Source organism: Phaseolus vulgaris, chromosome 2 (genome assembly GCF_000499845.2).
Source record: "Phaseolus vulgaris cultivar G19833 chromosome 2, P. vulgaris v2.0, whole genome shotgun sequence".
In the NCBI taxonomy this organism is placed as follows: domain Eukaryota; kingdom Viridiplantae; phylum Streptophyta; class Magnoliopsida; order Fabales; family Fabaceae; genus Phaseolus; species Phaseolus vulgaris.
Genome location: NC_023758.2, coordinates 14,927,808 through 14,951,335, shown reverse-complemented (window position 1 = coordinate 14,951,335; position 23,528 = coordinate 14,927,808). Strand labels below are relative to the sequence as shown.

Below are 23,528 nucleotides of genomic sequence, written 5' to 3'. Positions count from 1 at the left end.
TAGGAAAGTATAAATTATATAATATGTAAAAAGTAATAACATATATGTATTTATGTAAAATAAATGAACATATTGAATAGAAGTCATTAAAAGAATATGATATGAAAATATTTGATGAGAACAACATTGCAAAGGATGATTCTAATGTCTAAATGAACAATTTCCTCTATTATGACCTTCATTACGACAGTAAGAACTATTTTTTTGGCTTGTTTTGAACTGGTTGATCCATTTCATTACGCAAACGAGTTGTAATTGATCATCCCAAGTTTTTATGTCACATGTGGGGGTCAGGTATGAAATTTGGTCCAATATAAGTAGACCAATAATCCTCATTTCGAACGGGATGAAATTCAACTGGAAATGCCTTTTTAATCGTGTGGAGGTTGTAAACTAGATCAATAAATGTCTTCATTTGCAAATGACAAGAGAAACAAACGGCAATAACGTGACGACAGGGAAGTCGAAGAGCTTGGAAGTGGCCACAATCACACCACCAATCATTTAATCTAACTGTATATGACTGAGGTTGTCGACCATGTTGGGGGGTAGTTAATTCTTGGACATCAAATTCAGAATTTTCTACATTAAACCTTTCCACTAAACACATAGTCGAATCTTGTTCTTTTTTTCTAAATAAGGTTGTGATATCTTTTGGATAATAATGACTTGCAGGTAACAAGGTGTCTATTTTGAAGGCTCGCTCAACAAACCATGTTTTTGTTTTTTCAAAATTGCCTTAACCAAAGCGGAAATCGGTAAGGAGCGAGCTCCTTTAAGCATGAAGTTAATCCATTTCGCTAGATTTGTGGTCATATGACCATACCTCTTTCCCCCATCGTATGCTTGAGTCCATTTCTCTAACGGTATGCGATCTATCCAGGAAAATGCTTGCTTGAACTCATATCGCATAACTGATAGCTTTGCCTGTACTGTGGGTCGTTTCATATCATAAGCTGTCATAAAGAAGTAAATGAAATTAGTTAAATGGTAAAAGGTTATAATTATCTATGAGAGATGGTAAGCAATGTTATTATCCATGTTAATCAACTGTCGTTTGAGCTCGACATTTTTTTATTTTTTTTGTTGAAATTCGATGCGATATGGCGTATGAAATACATAGAAATGAGGTTGTCTCCTTCCCATCCAACTTCTTCGGATTGTAATGCTGAAATTATACCGGTTCCTCTATCAGAAATCATGGACAAATTTGGTTGAGGTGTCACATATTGTCGCAATAATTGGAAGAACCATATTAAAGCCTCCCGAGTCTCGCCTTCAACAATCGCAAACGCCAATGGAAATATGTTCTGATTCGCATCTTGAGCGATTTCGGTCAACAATGTTCCATGGTATCTTTCGATTAGAAATGTCTCATCAACTTGTACAATGGGCTTGCAAAAATTGAAACCATTGATGCAAGGCTTGAAAGACCAAAACACGCGATCCAACGTGTAACAAGAATTGCCTTGAACACCATCAATCATACAAGGAGAAGAAATATACTGCACAATTGTTCCCGTATTGCTCTTTTTAACTGCTTCCAACCATCTAGGAAGATCATTGTAGGATTGTTCCCAATTGCCAAATGCCAAAGCAAGAGCTTTCTGTTTTCCCAACCAAGCTTTTCTATATGTGATAGTATAACCATACAGATTTTTTATTTCTGCAATTAAGCTTTTAATTGGGACCGAAGGGTTTGCTTTTACTGAAGTCAGCACCATGGACGCAATATGGGTTGAGTCCAAATTAACATGGTCTGCCGAAAGATTTGTTGACAAACAACTATGTTGTGCATCAATTTTCTTTATCTCCCATTGACTTCGGATTTTACTAAAAGATGCATGTAATCTCCATTGGCACCCTCCATCATGATGTATGCACCGAGCCACATATTTGTCTAGCTTTGATTCCACGACAACAAATTTGTAACCGTTGTCTATGTGGTATTGTTTTATGGCATTCAATTTCGCCTCCTTTGACATGAAAGACATGTGTTCATTGAGGTCGCGGTTAATGTTACGTTCGGATTGACTGCTAGAAGGAATATACTGTGAAGAAGATCTGTTGAACTGATCTTCATCATCCAAATCAAAGTCGTAGTTCTCTCCATCTTCACTTATGTCGTCCACGATGTCTTTAATTATTGGTTCTTCATGTTGGCTTAGTGACGTTCCACTGACATTCCACCGACATTCCACATGTCCATGTGCATTTTAAAAGAAATAAAATGACCTTATACAAATATATATATATATATATATATATATATATTATATGTGTGTGTTGCCTAAATAGGAGGAAAAAAGATGATAAACAAGAATGTATTACCTTGACGATTTTGTTTGAACTTTACACTAGAAGGAGAAAATAATGTGTCCCACAAACTTTCTCCTTAATTTTTTTTTTACTTGGATACAGGAATTAAGACAAGAAAAAGTGTAGAACAAAGGATGAATGCATTTGTGTACAAGACTCCATTGTTGTTCCATTATATAGCAAATGTTGTGTCTGAATTAAATATAATTTTAACATAATTATTAAAATTTGTATTGAGAAGTCAAATCCTCAACAATCTCTGTGACATTTGTGTATAGAAAACTATCACGTGTGTATAGAAAACTGTTCATGCCGGTTGACCTAGCGCAAGAGCGTTGTCTCGTCACGATCTTCCTCACCAGCTTCATGCCACGTGCCCTTCAAGTCCACACCACAAATAGACTTTCTGGGAACCTGAAAAACACACGGTGGCGCCTCTGCGGTCGGTGGCGCTCCGACGCTCAAGTCAGTGACACGAACACCCAAAACTCAGAGAAAAATATACTCTCTAGAACCGTACGAAAGTGCACACAACCCTAGCAATGAGCCGTCATGAAAAAACGTACCTCTGCAAATTCTGTTAAGTTTACCCTTATAGCTAGGTTTTTTCTCTCTCCAGGCCGTTATGCTTTGGACGCGTGGCTCGCATTCAACCCTGCACATGTCATCATCTGGGCTGGGGTAGCAGGTAGTACCCAACCCTACACGTGTCATCTTCTGAGCTAGGATAACTCGAACGTCATTTCTATGTAGCATGCAGTTACGCGACCAAGTCCTCTATTCAAGGTGCAACCTAGCACGTAACACGCTCTGGAACGCCACCTGACAAGGCGAGTATCGGATGCAACAAAGTACGCCATCTCTGTGATATCGCCTGTCGCAGGTGCCACCTTCCTCTTTGCCACGCCATGCATGTTCTAACTGAGAGGAACTCGCCATCGACGAATGTCCACTCTGAGAATCCCGTCGTCGAGGAGCAAGCTGTTTACTCCAACTCATTTAACCTTCACGCCTCATGTTGGCGTAACAATCATCTTGACTGAACTCTCACACTTGAACTTCCTCGCCTGAACCCCCTACAGCTTCAACCGAGTTTACTGGGAAATCCGACGATGTGCTTCTGGCGGCGATGTCAGACGACCTGATCTTCCGTTATCTAACACGGCGACGACACCAACCTGGCGACAACCGGCGATGTGCTTCTTGTGGCGACAACCGATCATGTGCACTGCAGAATGTCACTCCTCCAAACGGCGACCATGTACACTTCTGAACCATCCCTCTTTCTCTATCCACGTGTCCTGCTGAACATGTCATCATACGTCATCACACCCGGTGCCCTGGTCGGTACACAAGTTTTGAGCTGTGATTTGATCAGCGAAAAGACTAAAGGGTCGAAATTTCGGCGACCTACGTGGCACCGTGCGTTGGCGCTCATACTGTTCACTGATTTGACATTTCACCAACCCCCTCGATCGCGCGACACGTGGACGCATCAACGACCATTACTCATTGCCGTTTGCGCTTCTCGCAACGTTCGAAATTCTTAAAACCTCTGCGCCACTTCACTGTTTCATTATCTTCTTCTTCACTCCAAACCCCCTGAATACTCCAGAGAAAATACTCCAGCGAACACTCCGTCCCCTTAATCACCATCTTTCTGAACGCTCTTCTGATCATCTAAAGGTAACTTTTTTTATCACTTCTACTGATATTTGCTGCATTTCAATCGGTTTGCATCATCCATTAACTGTCTGGAGCATACGTTGTGGGATGTTTTCTCTGGTTTTTCTTTTCTTTTCTGCGTTTAGGGTTTCTGAACCTTTTCTCTGCGAGCCCCCCTTGTTCTTCTATCTCCTTTCCTTCTGTTGAGTCTCTCCGCTTACAAACTCTCATATCTTCCCTTTTCGTCTTCTTGCTGCTTCTTCGATGGCTCGCTCAAAAATTACACAAAACCTCCTCCATCTCCTCGAAACCCTCCGGCGAACACCCGTAGGGCAAACCCCTCCTCCTCCCGCGACCCCCCAAGGGACCCCAATGTCCCTTCGAGCCAGGCCGTGAGACCCGCGCCTTCTCAACCCAACCAAGCGCAGCCAAACCACCCCACACCAGCGCAGCTGTGAGGCCCCTTCCCAACTACAAGCAATTATACCCGTGGGCCTCCGCAACCCTGCTGGGTGAGACTTTATCCATCAACTCTGAAGACGATATCCTCCGTCTCAAGAAAGGTGACAAAACTCACCTTTCTTTCAGCAAGGAACACGATGACAAAGTATCCGTGCACCCTTGTCCTCCTGGTGAGCCTATCTGCACTGATAACCAGGGAAGCGACGGCAGCCCCTTCTGCTTCATCTACGCCACCATGTTCAAGAAAGTGAAACTCCGATTCCCCTTCACCCGCTTCGAGAGGGAGCTCCTGACCGAGCTGGATATAGCCCCCGCCCAGCTTCATCCCAACAGCTGGGCGTTCGTCCGGGCCTACCAAATCGTATGCGCACACTTGGGGCATCCGGCCTCAGCGGACGTGTTCCTCTACCTGTTCGAGGCTAAGAACCCGGGCGATCGTTTATGGGTTAGGCTCAACGGGGTTGCCGGGAGGTCTATCCTTTCCATCTTCCAGCAAATTTTATAAGGATTGGAAGGGAAAGTTCGTTCGTGTTTGCTGCAACGACCGAGACCCCTCCCTCCTCGACGGGTTTCCCTTGTACTGGGTGAACAAGGGAAAGAAAGAGTCGATCTTCAGGAAGGCCAGGGAGCCGGAAAAAATGGGGGAGCTCGACAAGGACTTGTGCAACTTCTGGAAGAGAGTTGCCTCTTCCAACGTGACTCTACCTACTTCATCCATCATCGCCTACGTGTTTGACGAAGGCCAGCTGGATGTTCACATAGGTTTGTCTCTAAGTCATTGGGTTTCCCTAGTTTACACTTGCATCGCCCTGCCTTCACCTGATGTTGCCTTTCTGATTTGCGTATGGTTTTAACTTTCCCCATGCATCGTCATTCACTGCTTATCTTCCTGTGCATCGCTAACTGCCTGTGCATTATTAACTGTCGAACCTTTGTGCTGGTTGGTAACTGTTGGCCTCTTTATGCATATATGATGCTGGGGAAGGATAGGATGGCTGAGCTACACTCTATAGCCAAGCTCCACAATCTCGCGGCGGGCTCCCAAACTGTTCCGAACTCTGTTGCAGAGATCGCAGCTGCCCAAGGCCAATCTCTGCCAGTCGGCCCACCCGCTGCTGTTGTTCTTCCAGCCCCCCAGCGTAAGAAACTTCCACTCAAAAAGGCTAAGAGAAAAGCCCCCAGGGTGGTGTCGGACGAAGAGGCAGACGAAAGCACCGAGGATGGGCTAGTCTGCAAGAGGAAGAGGAGAGTTGCGATCGAGCCCCCAGCAACTGAGAGCGTCGTCCCAGACTTCGTCGAGAACCCCCCCAGCGCCTCCACGCCGTTCGAGTCCGCTGGGGACGTTCTTGCTTCAAACGCCTCAGTTGCTGAAGTTGTGCCTGAACAAATTGCCGATACGCAAGCCTCTTCTCAACCCGCCGAAGAACTTCCCTCCTCATCACCACGCCTCGAGACTCCCCTTGCCATCCAACCTCGCGAGGGTGGTGGTGGGCACCAGCCCCCACCTCCTCCTCCAACACCGGGCCTCCCAGCTTCCCTCCAAGAAGCCTTGAGAACTTTCAACGTGCGCCTACACGCCATGGCCGACGAGTGCCTCCCTCAAATCGTCGCCGAAAAGCTGCAGGGCTCCTTGGAGAAACTTGAGCTTGATTTTCGCATCCATCAGGAGGTGGCGAGCACCGCGAGAGCCGAGGCCGAGAAGATCAAGTGCGACATGATGATGCAAGGCCTCGAGTTCTCGCGGGTCGAAAACGCTCTCAAAGACGAGCTTCAAAGCGTGCGCAAGGACAATAAAGAACTGCGCAAGAAACTTCACGACAAACTCCAGGACGCCGTCGAGTTGGAGAACAGAATCGTCCCTCTGAGGGAGAAAATTGCCACGTTGGAGGAGGCAAAGAAAACCGACGCCCAATAGATGGCCAACCTGGAGAAGAGGTCGATTGAGAGGGAGACTCTTCTGGGTAGAGTCGAACAAGATCGGGATAAGGCAACCAGAGAGCTGAGCGAAACGGCCACCGAGCTTGCTCGAGTTCGTGAAGAGAACAACGGATTCAAGAAGAAAGTCGACTCGACGAACTTGAACTTGAAGTCACCCGGGTTCGCGAAGAGAACAACGGGTTCAAGACAAAGATCGACGACCTTCAGCTTGAGGCTGCCCAAGTTCTCACTTCCGGCTTTGGAGCTGCTTTGGAGCAGTTCGCCTGTAAATTTCCCGATCTTGACCTTTCAGAGTTTTCGGTGTACAATGAAGTGGTGGATGGCAAGATCATGCCACCGACTTAACTGCCGCTCCCATCTGCCACTTCTACTTTACTGCCTTTGAAAACTCTTGTATTTGATCTTGACTTGTATGTAATAATTTTCCTTCTGCTCGAACTGTTTGATATACATGTGTATATATTTATGACTTCTAATTTTATCTGTTGTGCGATTAACTAGCTCGATTGGCTGGCCTTTACTCAGTCCGATTAACTTAGCACAAACTGGCGCTTAATTCTCTGGAAATCAACTTAACTTAAGCAAAACGGTTAGTCTGTAGCAATAACGTTTAACGCGAAACCACTTACTTGGCAATAAGGGCGTTGGTCGATCTTAATATCTTCAATCCCATTCGCCCGATCTGCCGAAGGACAAGCTAATTTCTACGTTATCGCCCAAAACTTCGCTGATCTGGCTCTCGCCGCGTAATGCTCTTTCTATTTCAATCCCAAGCCATGGGTTTTCAGCAACACCGTTTCCCTTTAACTGCAAATGTCCCCTACGGGACAATCACATGGCTCCACGCTTTGCTCATCTGGAAGGAGAGCTGCCTTCCGGATCTCCCTCTACCTTCCCCGAGTTCTTGGCCTGAAATAGCTTAAACCATTGTTCCCTCATCTGGGGGTAGAGCCGCCTTTCGGATCCTTCTCTACCTCCCTGAGTTCTTAACCTGAGATAGCTTAAACCATTGTTCCCTCATCTGGGGGTAGAGCCACCTTTCGGATCCTTCTCTACCTCCCTGAGTTTTAGAACAATGATTTAGGTGGTGAGGTGTCCTCTGCGAACTTCCCCGACCACCTTTTAACTTCTAATTTAGTTGGTCTTACTAGGTCAATATTAGTGTTTCACTCAAGGGAAAACAATTTTTTCTCCAACCCTCATTTCCCATACTTAAGATTATTAACACCCCTGACTTTTCAGCTTCATCCTGCCTGAACTCACTCGAGGGTGAGAAGGACTTTTTCTGATGCCTCGACTTGCCCAGGGGTTACATCTCCTCCCCCCTTGGGTGTGTTGAGGGCTTTTCAACTTGCCTCGATTTGCTCACGCAAATAGGTCTTTTGATCTGCTATTGCCTGCACTCGCTTAGGGCGAGGAGGGGCTTTTACTCTTTTCTCGCCTACAATCGCTCGAAGCGAGGAGGTCTTTTTAAATCTCTTTCTCGCCTACACTCGCTCAAGGTGAGGAGGTCTTTTTAAATCTCTTTCTCGCCTACACTCGCTCAAGGCGAGGAGGTCTTTTTAAATCTCTTTCTCGCCTACACTCGCTCAAGGCGAGGAAGTCTTTTTAAATCTCTTCCTCGCCTACACTCGCTCAAGGCGAGGAGGTCTTTTTAAATCTTTTCTCGCCTGATGGCGGTCGGAAAATTTGATACTTGTGCCTCCGATCGCCGGTTGGTGATGAGGACTTAAAACTTAAACTTGCACCTCCGATCGTCGAGTGGCGAAGAGGGTTTAACACTTCATGTTTGAAAATTTTGTACTGGATGCATGCGATTTGGATTTACCATTGTTTAAAACTACGCAAGGGCCATAAAATCTCTCCCCACAAGCTTGAAAAACAAACATCATGCAAACTTAATGACTGGCAAACTTCGAAACCTTCTTTATTGGGTGGCCTCATTAAAAACCCTCCTTAGGGAAAAAAGAGTGCCCCCTTGAAAAATTGTTTAAACTGATACATCTTAAATTGTTCGAGTTAATTGCTACTTACAATGCCTTAACTGTAGTAAAACTTGAGATGGGTGGCGTTCCAAGTGCGAGGAATCGCCCCTCCTTACAGCGTCTCCAAGCGGTAGGCGCCGTTCCCGAGTGCTTCGGTTATTCTGAATGGTCCTGTCCACTTGGGTGACAATTTGTTTTCCATCTCCTACTGGTGGGCCTTCCTCATCACCAGGTCGCCATCCCTGAACTGCCTCGGCTTTATCTTGGAGTTGTACTTACGCTCAATTCTTCTCTTTACTGCCTCGGCCTTCACCCGTGCTTCCTCCCTAACCTCGTCCAGCAAATCCAAGTTCATTCTCCTTTCTTCGTTCGAGTCTTCCGCCACGAAGTTCTGGAATCTCGGCGAGCTTTCCTGGATTTCGATTGGAATCATCGCATCGCATCCATACACTAAACTAAACGGGGTTTCGTGGGTTCCCGATTGCTCAGTGGTATGATATGCCCACACTATGCGGGGAACTTCCTCAGCCCAAGACCCCTTGGCCTTTTCCAACCTCCTCTTCAATCCTCTCAGCAGAACCCGATTAGCGGACTCCACTTGCCCATTCGTTTGCGGGTGTTCCACGGAAGCAAACACCTGTTGTGTCCCGATGTCCTCGCACAGCTTCTTCAACAGGTGGCTTGCGAACTGAGTCCCGTTGTCCGATACTAGACGCTTGGGCACGCCAAAATGGAACACAATATTCTTCCACACGAAGCTCTAGATTTTGTGCGCAGTGATCTGGGCTACTGGTTCTGCCTCAATCCATTTCTTGAAGTACTCGATCGCCACGACCAAATACTTCATTTGCCTGATCGCCAACGGGAAAGGTCCTAGAATGTCGATTCCCCACGTGTGGAACGGCCAGGGGCTGTAGATTGACTTCAACTCTTCTGGGGGCGCCTTGTGCCAATCGGCGTGCTGCTGGCATTGTTTGCAGCGCTGGGCATATCTCTTGCAATCTTCCCTTATTGTGGGCCAGTAATAGCCTGCACGGACAGTCCTTGTCGCCAGAGCTCGACCCCTGATGTGGCTCCCACAAATCCCTTCGTGGAGCTCGGCCATAATTCTCGTGCACTTCTCTTCGTGTACACATACAAGAAGAGGGTGTGTAAATCCGAACCTGTACAGCTCGCCGTCAATGAGGGTAAACTTGCTGGAGCTCTTCTTTATCTTTCTGGCTTCCGTCGAGTTCATTAGGAGCACGCCATCTGCCAAGTAGCGCTAGTATGGCGTTATCCACGTATCTGGCTCGTGGATAGCGCAAACTTGCATCGTTCTTACCTCTTTCGCTGGGTGCGCCCTGACCCTCGGCGTCCTCAAGGTCTCCTGCGTTAGAGATCTATGGCCCCTTGCCGTCCTTTCCGTCGATTTACAAATGTAAAGGACCTGGTGATCTGCGACAAAAGCCTGAGGAGTCTTCAAAGTTTCTTGAATAACGGTCCTCTGTCTGCCCCCCTTGCCCGAACTGGCAAGCTTGGCTAGCAAGTCAGCTCGGGCATTCTGCTCTCTTGGCACATGCACCACTTCAAACAAAATGAAAGATCTCCTTAGCTCTTGCACGTACTCCAGGTTGGCTGCCATCTGCGGATCTTTGGCTTGGAACTCGCCAGTTACCTGCCCAGTGACCAACAACGAATCACTCTTGGCCATCAGCACCTTCGCCCCCATCTCCTTTGCCAACAGGATATCGGCGATCAAAGCCTCATACTCTGCTTGATTGTTGCTTGCTTTGAAAGCAAACCTCAATGATTGCTCTATCAACACACCGTTGGGTCCCTCCAAAATAACCCCAGCCCCGCTGCCCAGCTGGTTAGACGACCCATCCACCGAAAGCACCCAACGAAAGTCATCCTTGGCGTTTTACGCTGTTTCGGAAGACAGCTCGACCAGGAAATCAGCGAAGATTTGCCCCTTGATCGGTCCCCGGGGCTCGTACTTGATGTCGAATTCCGACAGCTCCACCGCCCACTTCACCATTCTTCCAGCTACGTCTGGTTTCTTCAAAACCTTCTGGATGGGCAAGTCGGTCATTACCAACACTGTAAAGCTCTGGAAGTAATGACGCAGCCTCCTCGCCGAGAATACAACCGCCAGCGCCGCCTTTTCCAAGGCCTGATACCTCACTTCTGGGCCTTGCAACACCTTGCTAAAAAAAAAGATGGGTTTCTGGACCTGATCTTGATCTTGGACGAGCACCGCGCTTATTGCTCTCTCACTTATGGCAAAATACAGCCTGAGGGGCGTTGCTGCTTGAGGTTTGCATAGAACTGGCGAACTCGCCAAGTATTCTTTGAGCTTTATGAAAGCTTTTTCACACTCCCTCGTCCAGACAAACCTGTTGTTCCTCTTCAAGCAATGGAAGTATGGGTGGCCCTTCTCTCCGCTGGCAGATAGAAATCGGGACAGAGCGGCCATCCGTCCCGTGACCTGCTGCACTTCCTTCACAGTTGCAGGACTCCTCATCGCCAATATGGTGGCACATTTTTCGGGGTTGGCCTCGATTCCCCTCTCCGACAAGAGAAATCCCAGAAATTTCCCTGCCTCCACACCGAAAACACACTTCTCAAGATTCAGTTTCAGCTTGTACCTGGCTGTGGTAACGAACAACTCTTCCAAATCGGCGACGTGCTTGCTCTTTTCCAGGGACGTCACGACCATGTCGTCAACATATGCCTGCACATTCCTCCCGAGCATAGGTGCGAGCACCTTGTCCACTAGCCTTTGGTACGTGGCCCCTGCTTTCTTCAGCCCGAAGGGCATCACCTTGTAGCAATAGCATGACCTTTCCGTCATGAAAGCAGTCTTTTCCTCGTCCATGGGATGCATTTTGATTTGGTTGTACCTTGAGAAGGCATCCAGAAAACTAAGTAACTTGCACCCTGATGCACTGTCTACCAGGGCGTCTATACTCAGCAAAGGATAAGAATCCTTTGGACAGGCCTTATTCAGATCTGTGAAGTCAACACACATCCGCCATTTTTCGCTACTCTTCTTGACCAGAACGACATTGGCGAGCCATTCTGGATATTGGATCTCCCTGATGTGGCCTACTGCGAGGAGTTTCTGCATTTCGTCCTTGATCGCCTGCCTTTTTTCCTCGTTGAACTTTCTCCTTCTCTGGCGGATGGGTCTGACTTGGGGATCCATTGCCAAGCGATGGCACAAAAAATTGGGGTCGATTCTCGGCATGTCTGAAGCGGACCACGCAAATGCATCCAGGTGTCTACTTATCACCTTGGCGATTTGGTTTTGTGTCTCGCTGTCTAAGGCTTTCCCCAGTTTAAATGTCTTGTCGTTGATCTCCTTCTCAAGCCATTCCTCCACTGGCTGAGGCTTCTTTTCGCTGGCGATCAGAGCCCTCGCGATACCTGCTTCCCTAGCGGTCTCCGAGCAGTTTCTCTTTCTCTCCCGGGCGGCGCTCTCGAACCTCGCCTCAATATCTTCCATTGGCACGTCGCCCTCGGCGGCCACCTCCAACGCCGTATCCGGCACTCGTCGGGTTTCCCGCGCAGGCTCCGCGCCAGGGAGAGGCGTTGTGGTTACGTGGCATACATACCTCTTGTTCTTGAGGTTGTTTTCGTAACACTTTTTCGCCTCCTTTTTGTCAGAACAGATGGTGATGATCTAACCCTCCATAGACGGTAGTTTGACCTTCATGTGCCTTGTTGAAGGCACAGCTCCCGTCCTGTTGAGCGTTGGCCTTCCCAACAGTATGTTGTATGCCGACGGAGCGTTTACAACAAGATACCTGATCTTCTCTTTTCGTGAGGCCAAACCATCTGTGAAGGTCGTCCTTAACTCAATATACCCCCTTACCTCCACTTGATCGCCGACGAAACCGTACAAGCAGCCCCCATATGGCCTCAGTTGATCGGGGGACAGTTGTAACTTTTCAAAAGTCGGCCAAAACATTACATCTACCGAGCTTCCTTGGTCGACCAACACCCGATGGACAGTCCTTCCCGCCTTGACAAGCGAGATCACAATAGGGTCGTTGTCGTGAGGCACAACGTCCCTAAGGTCTCCTTTGGTGAATGTGATGTCCACGTCGGGTGAGTGATCCTCAAAAACTTCCACTGACATCATCGACCTTGCGTACTTCTTGCGTTGCGATGCAGTGCACCCTCCACCTGAGAATCCACCAGCTATGGTGTGGATTTCATCGTGAATGGGCACCTCGTGCTGCTGTCCTTCATTGCCCGCCGGTTGGGAACCTGTTGATTGGCCCGCTTGCTTTTCCAGCAAGTAATCTTTCAGGAATCCACACTTGACCAACTCAGCAAGTAATCTTTCAGAAAGACGCCTTCACCGCCACCGTATTGGTCGGGACCACTGAGTCCATGATCTCTTGAGAAAATGGCATGGAAAAGCTGTGCGGTGGCGATGGGGGTGCAGATCTGTCCCCGACCGCACGCTCCTCCCGCTCTTGAAGAGCTTTTCGCAGCTCTTCGTTGACCCTGCTGACCTCCTCATTCCTAGCTTACGAGGCCACCAGCGCCTCGTGCATCCTCTCCTGTTCAGAACGTGATGCAGCCACATTCTCCTGCAGCGTCCTCATCATGTCCATGACCTGCGTCATAGACACAACATCTTCATCTGTTGACGGCGCGACTGAACTAGACCGCGTTGTCCTCGTCCTTTCTCAACAAACTCAGCGACTCAAAGAAAATCCAAACGAACGGTAAAACTTCGAAAACCAACTGCGACAACAATCAGTCGAACAGAAAACACCAAAACTTGAACAAACTCGAACTGTGGTTGGGCACCTTTTATACGGCCCCACGGTGGGCGCCAGATGTTGCTGCCGGTTGACCTAGCGCAAGAGTGTTGCCTCGTCACGATCTTCCTCACCAGCTTCACGCCACGTGCCCTTCAAGTCCACACCACAAATAGCCTTTCTGGGAACCTGAAAAAGACACGGTGGCGCCTCTGCGGTCGGTGGCGCTCCGACGCTCAAGTCAGTGACACGAACACCCAAAACTCAGAGAAAAATATACTCTCTAGAACCGTACGAAAGTGCACACAACCCTAGCAATGAGCCGTCATGAAAAAACGTACCTCTGCAAATTCTGTTATGTTTACCCTTATAGCTAGGTTTTTTCTCTCTCCAGGCCGTTATGCTTTGGACGCGTGGCTCGCATTCAACCCTGCACGTGTCATCATCTGGGTTGGGGTAGCAGGTAGTACCCAACCCTACACGTGTCATCATCTGAGCTAGGATAACTTGAGCCTCATTTCTATGTAGCATGCAGTTACGTGACCAAGTCCCCTTTTCAAGGTGCAACCTAGCACGTAACACGCTCTGGAACGCCACCTGACAAGGCGAGTATCGGATGCAACAAAGTACGCCATCTCTGTGATATCGCTTGTTGCAGGTGCCACCTTCCTCTTTTCCACGCCATGCATGTTCTAACTGAGAGGAACTCGCCATCAACGAATGTCCACTCTAGGAATCCCGTCACCGAGGAGCAAGCTGTTTACTCCAACTCATTTAACCTTCACGCCTCATGTTGGCGTAACAATCATCTTGATTGAACTCTCACAGTTGAACTTCCTCGCCTGAACCCCCTACAGCTTCAACCGAGTTTACTGGGAAATTCGGCGATGTGCTTCTGGCGGCGATGTCAGACCACCTGATCTTCCGTTATCTAACACGGTGACGACACCAACCTGGCGACAACCGGCGATGTGCTTCTTGCGCGACAACCGATCATGTGCACTGCAGAACGCCACTCCTCCAAACGGCGACCATGTACACTTCTGAACCATCCCTCTTTCTCTATCCATGTGTCCTGCTGAACACGTCGTCATACGTCATCACACCCGGTGACCTGGTCGGTACAAAAATCATCATGCCATGCTACCATTTGTTTCATTTATTTTTTTCCAATTTCATAACTGTCGTCACCATTAGAAACTTGAGAAAAAGTTGCATTCACCATTGGGAACTTCTATTCAAAGTTTCCTTCATGGTTGACAACTTTGCATAGGCACAAAATGAAAAAGTTTCTCACACTATTGGCAACTTCAATTGCAAGGTCGTGCAGCAGCAGCTTCATTTTCTCACAAGCAATGTTTTCTTCCTCAAAACACATGCCAAGCGTATACTTTGCGCAAAACTTTATGTTCACATGGCTACAGTTTTCACTTGGGGTACAATGTAACTACAAGAACACATGATTCTTGACATTCTTAGGAACAACTTGAGCTGGATTTGAAAGGAACTTTACCTTAGAATTGGATCAATGTTCTAAATCCAAGAACTCACCAAAACTAAGCACCAACCAAGACTCATATGGAAGTCCATGTTTTGTCAAATTGAACCAAAACAAAAGGAAATAAGAACAAGAATTAAAACTGGACAGAATTTAAAAGCTAGCTACTGAACCAAAACAGAATTAAGAACACAATGCTGGAAACACAAAATTAAACGGTAGAAAAAGAAGTAAACTCTAGGAATCAAAACTACCGAATGGAAAATTGAAGAAAAGGTAAGAAGAACACTTATAGAAGAAGATGCTTGTTGGATTTTGAGAATTGGAAGAAGCCATTCACGCCACTTGGAACCTTGAACCAAGATAAGTGATGGAGTGCCACCACTTGAAGCTCACCATAGCTCACAAGATAAGGCAAAGAAGAGGAAGACTCAAAACTCACAAATTCTCTCCAAAATTGAGTATAGTCTCTCTACTATCAAATTCCAATCTGAATTATACAAGCTAAACACCTTTATTTATAGCCTAGAGGTGCTGAAAATGCAAGCCAAATGGCACACAAATGAAATGAAATTCGGCGCCAATCTAGACAATGAAGGAAGTGTGACTTTCCTTCCTAGATTGGCACCCCCTAGACTCCTATCTACACTCCCCCCTAGACTCCCTTACTACTTACACCTTTTTATTACATTCACACCCCTATTCTACAAAAGAAATAAGAAGAGCCATTTTATTATACTCTTGTCCCAAAGCTCTTGCCATGCTCCTAGTAATTCGTTGGGCTTGGACCCCTTGATGGGCTTGGGCCCCTTGTTGGGCTTGGGCTTCATGGCCTTGAGCATCCTCTACTTGGTTTCCATCACAAGTTATCTTCAAAGGTATTTTTTGTCCAAAACTTTAATTTATTATAGTAGCAGCCACATGCTAATAAAGATTATGATATACCATACAATATATTTTAGCTCTGATAAATCGTTTTGTATTTTCTGTGAATGGATCTGTATGTATTCTTATTGGACATTGGTGGGAATCAATATGTTTGAAATTTGTTTATATTTAAGTAGTATGTATGCAAAATCTTTATTTTAGTCTCACCAGTATGTGCATAAAAAAGAAACTGATTTACAAATTGTTGAATAGATACAGTCACAGTTTTGAACAAGGAAAAGAATAAGAGATTATCACACAATTTGAAGTGGACACTATTATGTACATCTTGAAAATATAACCCATTAAAGTGATATGTAGTTATGTACGTGTGCAGTGTTATGTATCCTCAGTGAAAATCAACCAGCACCAATATTTAATATTTAACTTTCATGGAATCAGTATGTTGAATTTTTTTGTATATTTAATATAATATATTTGCAGAAGTAAACAACTTAAATAAATTTAAATATTTTTTTACCTTTCGTTTAATGAAAAATGATCCATAAAAGTAAATTGAATAAAAATAAGATGAATGGAACCCCGTGTGAACTTATTGTTTAGAAGAGTAGATAGATAAAGCACATTCATAAATTCTTCCTCCATATAATTTTAAAAAGTTTAGAATATTCTTGATAGTATACTAGATTCACCAATCAGAACACCTCTTTTTTATTTAAATATCGATTATTTAAATACCAACTTATATGTTTATAAATATATATATAAGAACACCTATTTTTTAATTAAAGAAAATATGTGTTTATCAATAATGGTGTCTATTATAGTTTAAAGTGTAATTTCATTAAATAAAATAAAATTAATTAAAATGTATTTATATTTGAGATCCACAAAGGAATATTTTTTTTTAATAGGAACTATGTATAAAGGTACTATAAAATATGGTTGTATTTTCAAGAAACATCTTATTAGAAATTTATGGCATCTCGTCGCCTTCCTGCGAATATGTCCCTATTGCGACTCCAAGATAAACATGTTACTAAAGACGTATGGGAAGGTAATGAAAGACTATTGAGACTCAGAAGACATGCAATCTGGGTACTAAAGCATGAGGACATACTTGACCAACGAGTCAAACAGTTTATTGATCATTCTAGTTTTGGACATTTGTTAAAATTTAAGAACATTGACTTCAACCACGTACTACTTACAGCATTAGTGGAAATGTGGAGATTAGAGACTCATACCTTTCACTTCCCTCTCCATGAAACAACTATTACTTTGGAAGATGTGGAACTCATATTGGGTTTACCTATTGATGGAGAGTGATGTGATTCCAATAGCCACATAGAGAAAGGTTCTTGACCTTCTTAGGAATCACCTTGAGTTGGACATTATAGAGGCACTTTTCTTAGAGTTGGATCATTGTTCTAAGACAAGAACTCACCAAAAACTAGTACCAAATCCCAAACTCATTAGGATGCTCCAATTATAGTCAAATTGAACCGATTAAAGTGAAAGAAAATGCAATTGCACCGAACATATTACTTAAGGAATGAATTGAACCGAACAAATGAGCTAGAAAAACAAAGGAACAAGATGAAAGGACAAAATTATAAAACTGCCGAACCAAAAACTCTAAAAAAAACAGCAAGAACACCAAACCAAAACTCAAGAACACAAGCTAACAAAACAATTGAAAGAGGAGAAAGGAAGGAGAGAAGAATTGCTCATGAAGATGGAAGGATGATGGATGATCTCGCCACTAGAAGTGTGGAATACTCCTAGATGAGAGTGCTGCGCCACTTGAGGACTCCATGGATCCATCAAGATAAGACTAGAGAAGAAGGCTCAAAAGCTCTCAAATGTTCACTCAAAATTTGAGTAGAGTTTTCTTAGATTAATTCCAATCTGAAAAATACAAGGAGAGCACCTCTATTTATAGCCTAAGGTGCTGAAAAAAGAAAGCTAAGAGAATTCAAAATTCCCTCCTAAAACTATTCAAAACCGGCGCCTAATCCATGCATGAGGAAGGTGTGACTCTTTCCTTCACTTTGGCACCTCCTATTCTACTCCTACACCTATCTACTAATACACCCCCCCTCCTAAAGCTCCTAACTAAAGCCTAAAAGATGCTAAAACAAAAGAGGTTTCTAATGTTTCCCTCTAAGCACCTTCAACTAAAGAAATTACAAAAAGAGAAAATAAATGTCCCCTAGCTCCCAAAGCTTTGAACATGCTTCTTGTAATCCTTTGAGGTGGGCTTTGACCTCCATGGGCGTCCTCCATTTGTGCCTCTACCTCTTCTTGATCTTGTTGATTGGCCTCCATGTCCTCTTGAGCTTGATTTCCATCATACTCCCCGAGTTGGAGAGAATTCGACCACGAATTCTGGAGACCTACAGAAAAAGGAGTTAGATCGCTGACATTAAAAGTATGACTACCTAAGAATGTATCAGGCATATCTAACTCATAAGCATTGTCATTAATCCTCTTGAGGATTTGGAAAGGTCCATCCCCTCGAGGCATTAGTTTGGACTTCCTTTGAGTAGGAAAACGATCCTTCCTCAAGTGAAGCCAAACCCAATCGCCCTCATTAAACAACAATGCTTTTCTCCTTTTATTGGCAAGTTCAGCATACTTGCCAACCTTCTTCTCAATTCTCTTCTTGATGTCTTTATGCAAAGTTTTCACAAAAGAAGCCTTTTCATCCCCATCTTTGCACAAGACATCTCCAAGAAGGGGAATAGGAAGAAGATCAAGAGGTGTTAGGGGATTAAACCCATAAACCACCTCAAAAGGAGAATGTGAGGTGGTAGAATTTACTACTCGATTATATGCAAACTCAACATGGGGTAGTAAATTCTCCCACACTCTAAGATTCCCCGAAATAAAACATCTCAATAGTTGTCCCAAAGTTTTATTCACCACCTCGGTTTGACCATCAGTTTGTGGGTGGCAAGTGGTAGAAAATAAAAGCTTAGTTCCAAGCTTGCCCCACAAGGTCTTCCAAAAGTGACTCAAGAACTTAGGATCTCTATCGGACACTATAGACCTAGGAATCCCATGCAAGCGAACCACTTCTTGGAAGAAGAGGTTTGCAATGTGGCATGCATCATCCACTTTGTGGCAAGAAATAAAGTGAGCCATTTTGGAAAAACGATCCACTACCACAAAAATGGAGTCCTTTCCCTTTGATGTCTTGGGTAAGCCTAAGATGAAATCCATAGATATATCTACCCAAGGCATTGAAGGGATAGGAAGAGGAGTATATAGACCATGGGGATGCATCTTAGACTTAGCTTTGCGGCATGCTATGCATTTATCACACAAACTATGAACATGTTTATGCATATGAGGCCAAAAGAAATGTTCATGCAACACATCCAAAGTTTTAGCAATCCCAAAATGTCCCATTAAACCCCCCTCATGAGCTTCTCTAACAAGAGATAATCTAATAGAGCATTGAGGAACACAAAGACGTTTTCCTTTAAAAAGAAAGCCATCTTGTATAAAAAAAATCTTTGTGTCCTCCCTTAAGACACTCTTGATAGATGGGAGAAAAATCAAGGTCATCATGATAAAGTTCCTTAATGTGATCAAAACCAAGATATTGAGAGGTTAAAAGATTTAGCAAGGTGTATCTTCTAGAAAGAGCATCCGCCACAATATTTATTTTGCCTTGCTTGTGTTTGATCACATAAGGAAATTGCTCAATGAATTCCACCCAATTAGCATGCCTCTTGTTAAGTTTGTTTTGGCTTTTCAAATATTTAAGAGATTCATGATCACTATGTATCACAAACTCTTTGGGAAAAAGATAGTGTTGCCAAGTAAACAAAGCCCTAACAAGTGCATATAATTCCTTATCATAGGTGGAATAATTGAGATGACTTCCCTTCAATTTCTCACTAAAATAGGCTATGGGGTGGCCCTCTTGAAGGAGAACAACCCCAATACCTATGCTTGAAGCATCACACTCAATCTCAAATGTCTTAGTGAAATTAGGAAGGGCCAAGAGGGGAGCATTAGTCAATTTTTCTTTCAAAGTGTCAAAAGCATTTTGTTGTGCTTCTCCCCAATGAAAGACCACATCCTTTTTCACTATGTCATTGAGTGGTGCGGCAATGGTTCCAAAGTTTGGGACAAATCTTCTATAGAAAGAAGCAAGTCCATGAAAACTTCAGACCTCATTCAAAGATTTCGGTGTAGGCCAATTTTGAATGGCCACCACCTTTGTTTTCTCCACATGGACCCCTTTACAACTCACAACAAACCCTAGGAATTCTATATGATCAAGAGCAAACATACATTTAGCAAGGTTAGCATACAAATGTTCCTTCCTAAGGGTTTCTAAAACTTGCCTAACATGCAACCTATGGTCATTCAAAGATAAGCTATAAATGAGAATGTCATCAAAGTAAACCACAACAAACTTACCAATGAAAGGTCTAAGAACATGATGCATGAGGCGCATGAAGGTACTTGGTGCATTAGTTAAACCAAAAGGCATAACTAACCACTCATATAAACCAAAGTTGGTCTTAAAAGCCGTCTTCCATTCATCACCCGGTTTGATACGGATTTAATTGTAGCCGCTTTTAAGATCAATCTTTGAAAAGATTTTAGAACCATGTAATTCATCCAACAAATCATCTAGTCTAGGTATGGGATGCCTATACTTAATGGTTATGTTATTTATGGCCCTACAATCCAAACACATTCGCCATGTGCCATCCTTTTTTGGCACTAAGATAATAGGCATAGCACAAGGACTCATGCTATCTTGCACCCACCCTTTCTCAATCAAAGCCTCAACTTGTTGGCGAATTTCCTTGGTTTCACTTGGATTGGTCCTATATGCTGGACGATTTGGTAAAGAAGAGCCCGGTATCAAATCAATTTGGTGCTCAATCCCTCTCAAAGGTGGAAGTCCATTTGGAGGATCTTGAAACACATCTTGGAACTCTTCTACCAAATTTTCCAAGCAATGAGGACTATCAACAAGTGATTCTACTCTAAGAGTTCTAGGGATGGCTAAAAAAAGAGGATGATGAGCCACTATTTCCCTTTCAATGTCACGCCTAGACACAAGGAGTGTAGGCTTAGAACTCTTATCTTTTTTATCTTTTTCACTCTCCCTATTTTTCTTCATGATAACTTGGTCCTCATGGACTTCTCTTGGAGAGAGAGATTTTAAAGTAACCTTGTGACCATGGAATTCAAAAGATAGTTTGTTGGTAAAGCCATCATGTAAAACTTTTCTATCAAATTGCCAAGGCCTTCCCAAAAGAACATGAGTGGCTTCCATGGGCACAACATCACATAATACCTCATCTTTGTATTTTCCAATGGAGAAATGGATGAGGACTTGTTTATTAACAATTATTTCTCCTACCTCACTAAGCCATTGTAATTTGTAGGGCTTTGTATGAGAGATAGTAGGCAATCCAAGCTTGTCTACCACTCTTGTACTAGCCACATTTGCACAACTACCCCCCATCCACTATCAAGGAACAAATGTTGTTTTGAATAAGACATCTTGTATGGAAAATATTTTCCCTTAGACTTTCATCAAAAGGTTGTGAAACTTGTCCAAGAAGTCTTCTCACAACTAACAAGTCCCCTTCAAGTGGACATTCGCTCTCTTCCTCACTAGATGCATGAGAATGCAATGAATGCTTAGGAGAATCCGAATCATGCTCACTAACTACAATGCCCTCATGCATGTACATACTTCGTTTGGAAGGACAATTTGCAGCAATATGACCATAACCCATACATTTAAAGCATTTAGTATTAGACGTTCTAGTGGGAGATTTAGGCCTAGAAGTAGATGGCTTAGATTCCTTGGGTTTGAAAGAAGAATCTTTGGAAGGATGTTTAGAAAAAGAAGTTTTGTTTCTCCAAGACTTGGAGTAGTATCCATCATTGGAAGCATTTTTAAAAGAGTTTTTCTTAGCAAGTTGGGCTTCCACCTTCATTGCAAGATGAACTAAAGAGCCCAATGATGAATACTCTTGTAACTCAACAATGTCTTGAATATCCTTCCTAAGATCACTCACAAACCTAGCAACCATGGCTTCTTCACTTTCTTCTAATTCAATTTTAAGCACAAGCGTCTCAAGCTCCTTATAATATTCATCCACATTTAGCGTGCCTTGTTGAAACCGATGGAGTCTCAACATGAGGTCTTTCCTAAAATGTGGGGGCACAAACCTAGCGCGCATATGATCCTTCAAAGAGTTCCAAGAGTCCACGGGAGGACCCTTGTGATAGATAATGTCCTTTACAATTCCATGCCACCATTTCATGGCATAATCACTAAACTCTAGGGTGGCTAGCTTAAGCTTATGCTCATCTTGGATCTCATGGATCTCAAAAATTTGTTCACACTTAGCCTCCCAATCTAAATATACATTTGGATCACTAGAACCATTAAAACAAGGTAGCTTGACCGAAGGAAGCTTAGACTTTGCATCATGATAGAAGCCATTGCCGTAGTGAGTTCTTTCTCCTTGATGATGATGTCTTTGTCCATGGACTTGAGGTGGAGTTCTCCTTCTCCTATGCTCATCTTCACGGCCAAAATCATTTGAAGATGCTCTTGTTGAAGGTCTATGTGCAATATGTTCATCATGGATGGAAGGAGATGGTCTAGTTTGTTGCACCTCCAACTTTTGCAATTTCTCCTCCAACCGTCTAATTGTTCTTTGAGCTTCATGTAATTCACCAAGGATTGAAGCTTTGGAAGGAGAATTCTGCTTGTAGGATGCATCACTTGAAAATCCAGCCATGTGTAATTAAAAACAGCAAACAAGTTAAAAATTAGCAAAAACAGTGAGCTTGGCCAGCAAGAATGCCGAAGTGAAAAGAGGTAGAAAAAGAAGTCACTCTCAAAGAAATAATGTTCTTGCACCAATCTGATCTTGAGGCCTTGGAATCCTCAAATGAAAGATGTCAAAGCAAGCACACCAATCTCAAAAGCAACCACCACAAAACCAATGAAACAATAAAGACAAACAAGAAAAGGTATAAGCAAGGAAAGGTAATTGCAAAAGGAAAACTATGTGTAAGACAAACTCAAAGAGTAAGAATGAAAGACAATCAAGAAAATAAAGAACTCAATGAGAAAAGTAGGCACACAAAAGAATACTTAAGGAAAAGCACTAGAGTAGATGAAGAAAACAAAAAATTTAGCTACTGGAAAAAAAAAATTTAATGCAAACTGTGCTTGATATTCACTGATTTAACTGGAATGATGTAGAGCGAACTGGATTATGAAGTTTAAACCACAGAAACTTCAAGATGTTAACTCAATAATGGCACTGGAATCAATTAAAAACAGTAAGCCAATTAATTGAGATAAATTTTTTAAAATCGCTGCCAGATTACCGTATTCTTTTTGGCAGAATTTACACTTTTTTATTTTATTTATCATTTTTTGTGTACTTTGAATTTTTGAATGATTCTTTTTTCTACTTTTTTCTAACACTTTGAATATCACAAATCCAGAATTTCAGAATTTTCCAGTGAGTAAATCAATTGAAATAAGGAAAAACAGTAAGCACTTTTTTTCAGAAACAGAGGAATCCTAATAGGAATAAAAAACAGAATTATGAACTAGCAAAGACATAATGGAAAATGATGTATTGGAACTTGTATAGGTCTAGAATACAAGTATGAACTCAATTCTAAAAAGAAAAATACACAAAGGATCAATATCAATTCAGAAAATTATATGACACCAAAGCAAGAAACAATCAAAGCAATAAAAGTACTACTAGAAGTAATGACAATTATGGAATAACATGACTAAGACAAAACTTGACATGATTACAAAATTAAAAGACACATCACAAATTTTAACAACAAGTGAAAGGAAGCTTAAGGTAAACTCTAGGAAGGATAATGCCATTCCAAAAGAGCAACCATACTCATAAGAAGAATGAGTGCCATAAACCTTTTCACAAGCACTTGGTGTAAAAGAAAAACAGCAAGAATACTCAAGTA

The 23,528-nt window shown here is 43.5% G+C and overlaps 1 protein-coding gene across 1 annotated transcript; it reads right to left on the bottom strand.

The window, feature by feature from the left end:
* Positions 1-277: 277 nt before the first annotated feature.
* On the bottom strand, positions 278-4,671 carry LOC137809078 (uncharacterized). Its single transcript, XM_068610221.1, has 4 exons — positions 4,562-4,671; positions 1,181-2,178; positions 739-956; positions 278-409 (listed from the first exon to the last, which is right to left on the bottom strand). The coding sequence occupies exons 1-4, from the start codon at positions 4,669-4,671 to the stop codon at positions 278-280; spliced, it is 1,458 nt and encodes a 485-aa protein (XP_068466322.1).
* Between the last annotated feature and the right edge of the window lie 18,857 nt (positions 4,672-23,528).

Excerpts from the sequence above, each read along its gene's own strand:
- LOC137809078 (XM_068610221.1), bottom strand. The coding sequence starts at position 4,671 with ATGAAGCAGAAGGGGCTGCCGTCGCTTCCCTGGTTATCAGTGCAGATA. Across the intron at positions 2,179-4,561 it reads TGTTCCTTGCTGAAAGAAAG|TGGAACGTCACTAAGCCAAC; the intron begins GTGAGTTTTGTC and ends GTGGAATGTCAG. Across the intron at positions 957-1,180 it reads GATTTCTGATAGAGGAACCG|CTTATGATATGAAACGACCC; the intron begins GTATAATTTCAG and ends TCTTTATGACAG.